At 34.7% G+C, this 6,611-nt stretch overlaps 1 protein-coding gene across 1 annotated transcript; it reads right to left on the minus strand.

Moving 5' to 3' along the window:
* Nucleotides 1–1,791: 1,791 nt before the first annotated feature.
* On the minus strand, nt 1,792–3,304 carry LOC133031048 (uncharacterized). The gene is made up of 3 exons (XM_061104396.1): nt 3,072–3,304; nt 2,314–2,606; nt 1,792–2,246 (listed from the first exon to the last, which is right to left on the minus strand). The coding sequence occupies exons 1-3, from the start codon at nt 3,302–3,304 to the stop codon at nt 1,792–1,794; spliced, it is 981 nt and encodes a 326-aa protein (XP_060960379.1).
* Nucleotides 3,305–6,611: the final 3,307 nt, after the last annotated feature.

Raw genomic sequence — 6,611 nt, forward strand, 5'->3', positions numbered from 1 at the left:
AATTAACAAGAGTACAACATAAAAAAAATTATACCTTCTATAAATAAAATCATAAAAATTATAAAAATATTAAAAATTCCGTACAGTTGTACTAATGTATATATGTCAGCTTATTTCAAAAAAACCATTAATTTTTAAAATAAATTATCAGTGTGTGTGAAACTATTACATAATAACTAATATTTTAATAATTAATAATAATTTCTTAAATGTTTTAATTTTTACGGGTGGGATGTAATTAATTTAAATATTTAAACATAATAAAACTTGAAAAGGGAAAGAGTAATAATTGTGTAGTATCATATATATAATTATTAAATAATAAATATTAATACAAAAAGAAAAGAGAGCGTACAAAATAAAGAAAAAAAGAAGCTAGAATTGACAAAGCAAACTGAAGAGTCTACTTTACAAACTGAAGATATCTCGGTATGCGTGTTTGTAGGGCCGACCCTGAAAATATATGGGCCCAAGACGAATTAAATTTTGGAGCCCTCAAAAATATATAAAAAAAAATATCAAAAAAAAATGTTATGGGATTTGAACCCATAACCTAGAACATTATACCATCCACCTCAACTAACTAAGCTATAAATATTTGTTGCTTATAATACACTTAAATTTTACTTAAATAAAAGCCTAATAATTTTTTTTATTTTTTTTATTTTGGGCCCCCGAAAAGTGTGGGCCCCTAGGCACGGGCCTAGCCCGCCTATGCCTTGGGCTGGCCATGCGTGTTTGAGATAACTTACAAAAACTAACGGTATTTTATCAAATAAAATAGTGAAACATAAATATATAAATAGTTTAATATTTACGTTGTAGAATGCAAATATCTCTAAATTAATATAACTTGTAAATATATTAAGGTTTATGATATATTAGTTTATCCTAATATTTCTTCACCATAATTTTGTAATAAATTTAGAAAGTATTATTATTTAGTAGTGGTTGAAAACAAATAGAGATTAAAAATCAATAAAATTTAATTAGTTAAGAATGAAATTTATTTTTGGGGAATTACCTCATATACTATTTTTTTTAACTTTTTTTTTCAAATTTACATTTTGGGTTTCTAAAGTAGTTGCAGTGCTAGTTGCAATAGAGGTTTCTATACGATTTTTTGTTGCAATTTAGGTTGCAACGCTAGTTGCAATAAGAGTTTCTGTGTAGAATTTCGTAAAAATACAAAAAAAATGATTTGAAGTGTAAAAATGAAAAAGCCCAAATATTTTAATAACAAGTTATTATAGCTATAGTAGACAAAAATATATGTATATATATACTACATTATAAGTTAACTAATAATATTTAAATATTTACTTTCAAGACAAATAGTATTTAAATATTTGACAAAATAATATATTTATTAAATAAATAATTTTTAAAAAAAAAATAAAAAAAAATTAAGGGAGAGTTATGTTTATTCTCCATAAAAATATAATACATGTATTATACTTTTCATAATATATACCAAAAATTATTTATTTAGGTCTTAAGTTTTGTAAAAAATCTTCTCATAAAATCTAAATATTATGATAGTATTTAGTAAGAATAAAAATGAGAATATAATTGATATTTCAATTCTTTAAGATGCAACTAAAAAAAATAAGAATGGAAATTGTTTTCTTTCCTTTATATTTTATTACCTATAATTAAATGCCACCTAAATATAAATATAATTTACCACAATATATAATCCATATACTTTTTATTTATTTATTATTTTTTTTTTGAATAAAACCTGATAACTTTATTTAAAACAATTCTTGTGCAATTACATTACTAATGTTATTCGGAACAGTGTCCACCGAATAACTGCTCAGCATATAACCACGAGACTCGGGCAAGACCATGAGCCACACGGTTAGCAGAACGTTTAACAAAACATAAACAAACATGATTCAAATTTGAAATTATTCTCTTGCATTCTGCAATGCAACAACTGAAAGGAGAATTAGTATTCATCGAGCTCCGAAAAGCTTGAATTGTTATGAGGCTATCCGATTCCACAGTGACATGAGAAAGCTTTGACTCCTTTATCCAACTTAGTACCTCTTTCACACCAAAAGCCTCAGCAAGAGCCGGATTAACACAACCACTCCAAGACCCGCTTCTCGACTGCAAGATGTGGCCCCCAGAATCACGGAGAACCCAACCGTACCCAAATTTATTTCGATCGGCAAATGTTGCTGCATCCACATTGATCTTGAGTTGGCGCACCCCAATGCTCATCCCCTTCTCCACTATGAATCAAGAAAGAAGAGGGAGTGAATGTTTTCCCTTGAGCAAAAGTCCATTGTTCAAGATCACCATTAGCAAATGCAATAACATTTTTGACCGACTTGGTTTTCCCATTCCACACCTTGTTGTTCCTATCTTGCCAAATAGCCCAGCAAAGCACAGCCCCGATCTGCCTCTCCCTCAAATCCCAGTTGTTGAAACGATCTTGCAGCCAACTCCCAAAAGATATATCACCAGGGCTGCCTCCATACAAACCAACTGATCTCCAACAAGCCACAGCAAACGAACAAGTAACCAGGCAATGAATAATTGTTTCAACACTCCTGTTGCATCTGGAACAAGTAGAGGAGATTCGAACATACCTTTGGAAAAGTGATCCACAGGTTGGCAAACAATTTGTCACAGATCTCCACAGCATGTCTTTAACTTTTGGCGGACATTTCAAAGCCCATAAAGCACGCCAAAAATCTGGGCTACTAGAGGAGCCGAAAGAAGGTTTGAGATCTTGAATTAATGTAACGCCCTAATGCTAAGACACGCTACAGTGATTTTTCGATTAAAGTGCAATCTTTGCTAATCAAAGAATTTTCTCGAAAAACGTGTCAAATTAAAACTTTTGCATTAAATATTAAACTTTGTAAAATTATAAAATATTTACAAGTGCCATGATCCCGTTTTCAAACTTTGTAAAATTTACTTTTTAAAATTTACATTCCAAAATATACAATTTACTGGTCGCACAACGACTTTCAAAATACAACTCCCAGATGTCCCGAGACCGACTTTCAAAAATGATTGGCATATGTGACAAAGATACTACAGGAGACCTTTGTTGTTTCAACCTTTGAATCTCTTCTTCATGTCGTTGAATCACAGCTTCCATTTTTGCAAACCTTTGCTCCAAATCCAACGGAGCCTGTGACGGATAACCATCACTCCCGTCGGAAGCCCTCCAAGGGCTTTCACCTTGGTTACGGGGACAACTTGGACTCCATTCTCTCCAACCGTTACTAGCCTTGGCCACTTTACTCTGACTCTCCATGCTGCACCAGGTGTCCATTTTATAAGACTAACCTGTCAGTTAGTAAGTCAGTCTGGTCAGGCAACGGCCTATTTACATACTTACTACCGCACTTACGGATTTTAAGGCAATGCACATAACATAAATAACTATAACCTAATATGCTTTCACATTCACAATTATTTAAAGTACTAAACAAGTACGGGCTTACTGAACTGTGAACCGAGCTTTCTCTGGTGAAGATTGTACATGTTTTAGCAAGCTTCGGTAGACAAACCTTGTAAAGCCCGCTTAGTTAATTTGGAAATTAGCAGTTATTTATGATTAATTATGAAAATTATTTATAGCCATTTAAATAATTTATTATGCTGTTATTTATGGAATTCAGTGATGCATTTTATGTCATTCAGTAGTTTTCATATTTTGCATTTCTGGTGCCCGGTATTTTGGAACTCGGCGTTTGGCTCAGTAAAAATCACAACTTAGTATGTTATTAGTTTGGGGCAGTTTATTAGACATTGGGAATGTCGGGAATGGCCGGGAATTTAGAATTTCCCAAAAATATCCCTTTAGTATGATTTATGTGGTTTTAAGGTGGAGGGGCAAAATGGTCTTTTTGCCCCATTAGTGTTTTGTCTTTTAGTGACTTTATTATTTGAAAATTAAATATTTATTTTAATGTTTATTTGGCTGAAATGGTTTATGTTAAGTGTCTTTTATTCATTATTCTTTTTACAAAAAATTACTAAGTTTAAAAAAATAAAAATTGGAAAAGCTCTCTTTCTCTCTTTTCCTCTCCTTTTCGGCTGGGTTGTGCAGCAAGGAAAAAGGGATTTTTTCTTGTGAATCTTGTAGTTTTCAGCAAGTGTTGGGTGATCTTTGAAGAGGTATTCCTTTGTCTAATATTCTTATCTTGTTTCTTGAAGTTTTTGAAGTAAAATGATAGGTTGCATGTAGTTTTGGATGGTTGTTGTTGTTGTGTTTATTTGTTGTTTGCAGAAGCTTAATTAGGTCTAAAATGATTGGATTATCTAGGTTTTAATGCATGCTTACTATCATGTTTAAAGTTATGATTTTTCTAAGCTAAAACTATGATTTTTGAAAGAAATTGTGTAATCTGTTGCTGGGTTGTCGCTTGATGTTTTAGTTGTTTTCAGAGGTTGTAATATGCTTGTTTTAGTAGATTTAATCAGGTTTGAATGCATGTTAGAGGGATTTGCTCAAGTTTGAGTTTAAAACTCAAAGCTTGAGCTTTAATGGCAAATTTCGTATCTGTGATTTCTGGGTTATTTTAATGCTTTGAAAATGTTCTTTGGGGTATTTAGAACAGGTCTGGAATGTTTGGTATGAATTGGGTTTGATTTGATTGAGTTAGGAATTTTTGAAAAATTCCTGCGAGGAACCGGAATTCCGGTTGTGCAACCGGAATTCCGGATGAGGGTCCAAGATTCTAACCGAATTCCGGTTGCAGAACCGGTCTACCGGTTGGGGAATTTTCAGAACCCGTGTTTTCCTCGTTTTTATGTTTTAGGGGGTATTGCCATGCTTTTTATCGATAGGGAAACTTTTAGTTCCTAGTTTAAGTCCCCGGGAAGTGATTTAGCGTGTCACTTATAGCGTTGTGATTTTTATGGTTTAGGAGCATGTAATCCGCCGCTCAGCTAAAGTTCCAGTCAGGTTGACCGGCACACCTGAATTCGGAATCCAGGTAAGATTAGTATAACAGTATGCATATGTAGATTACATGTTTAGCGTGCATGTAGGAAGCCTGTTAGATTACATTAGTTATGTATGTGGCTTCGAACCATCCAACCCTGTCACGTCGGTACAGGCTGAAGTATGACCAGCAGCCGGAGTATGACCGGTTCGACCGATCAGGCTGGCACTTGGTTGGTGGTTCCGTACTATTGACCTATCCCGTCGGTACAGGCTGGAGTATGACCAGCAGCCGGAGTATGACCGGTTCGACCGATCAGGAGGATACTTGTCAATAGTACCATCCCTATGAACGTTCAGAACATAGTACCATGTTGGACATGGCAGTAGTGGCTCAGTACCGTGTTGGACACGGCAGTAGCGGGACTCAGTATCGTGTTGGACACGGCAGTTAGGGTTATGATCAGGGGTATGGGCGTCTGATCATAACCGGGATTATGTATGAGTATTGTTATGCTTTTCTTACTGAGTCTGTCGACTCACAGTTCTACGTTTATGTGTAGGTAAAGGCAAGGCTAAAGCTTATGGGCCGTGAGCGAGCTTGTGAAGATTGTACATGTCGGGGCGGTTAGGCCTGGAGCGTACGATCATCGGGACAGCGAGGCTGATTTTGTAACTGGTCGCTAAGCGACATTTATTTTGTGTATCAGTTAAACAGTTAAATCTTTTTTTGTAAATGATTTAATAATCGGGATCCCGAGTCTTTTGTAATATTATTTTACAAGTTTAATTAAAAAGCAAAAATTTTAATTAATCACGTTTTTCCATAAACCTCGTTGATTAGCAACGAGCTGCACAGTATGTTTAAAAATCACGTAATACGCCTATGTTAGTTAGGGTGTTACAAACCTGGCGGCTCTGATACTAAAATTGTAACGCCCTAATGCTAAGGCACGCTACAGTGATTTTTCGATTAAAGTGCAATCTTTGCTAATCAAAGAATTTTCTCGAAAAACGTGTCAAATTAAAACTTTTGCATTAAATATTAAACTTTGTAAAATTATAAAATATTTACAAGTGCCGGGATCCCGTTTTCAAACTTTGTAAAATTTACTTTTTAAAATTTACATTCCAAAATATACAATTTACTGGTCGCACAACGACTTTCAAAATACAACTCCCAGATGTCCCGAGACCGAACACTCCAGGTCGCGCTGCTTGACATGTACAATCTCACTCGAGCTCATATTCATTCTTGTTCAGCCTTCGCCTTTCCTTTACCTACACATGGAAGCAGAAACTGTGAGTCAACAGACTCAGTAAGAAATGCATATAACATATCATATAATTTCTGACCTGTAAATAGGCGCCCATACACCTATTTACAGAGCTTATCAGATGAGTATGAACGTTCAAACTACTTGTGCTATTGACCATGATATCACTCCTACCAGCTTTATGATCAAGCTGTAGGACCGGCACTATGTTCGTGCCGCTATGATAGCGTCAACAACACCAAAAGTATAATTGGCCATGATATCACTCTTAACCAGTATGATGCCTGTACTGCTGAACCGACACGGTGGTTGTGTCGCTATGATAGTACCAATTCATTCTTTCGGGGGAGAATATCACTCTTAACCAGTACGATGCCTGTACTGCTGAACCGACACAATAATTGTGTCGCTAT

Source organism: Cannabis sativa, chromosome 1, assembly GCF_029168945.1.
Source record: "Cannabis sativa cultivar Pink pepper isolate KNU-18-1 chromosome 1, ASM2916894v1, whole genome shotgun sequence".
In the NCBI taxonomy this organism is placed as follows: Eukaryota; Viridiplantae; Streptophyta; class Magnoliopsida; order Rosales; family Cannabaceae; genus Cannabis; species Cannabis sativa.

What these genes read in the sequence shown, in the direction of transcription:
- LOC133031048 (XM_061104396.1), bottom strand. Translation starts at nt 3,304, where the DNA reads ATGGACACCTGGTGCAGCATGGAGAGTCAGAGTAAAGTGGCCAAGGCT. An exon ending in CAAAGGTTGAAACAACAAAG is followed by an intron (nt 2,607 to 3,071) that starts GTCTCCTGTAGT and finishes ACTTTTCCAAAG; the next exon opens with GTATGTTCGAATCTCCTCTA. An exon ending in TGTTATTGCATTTGCTAATG is followed by an intron (nt 2,247 to 2,313) that starts GTGATCTTGAAC and finishes CTTGATTCATAG; the next exon opens with TGGAGAAGGGGATGAGCATT.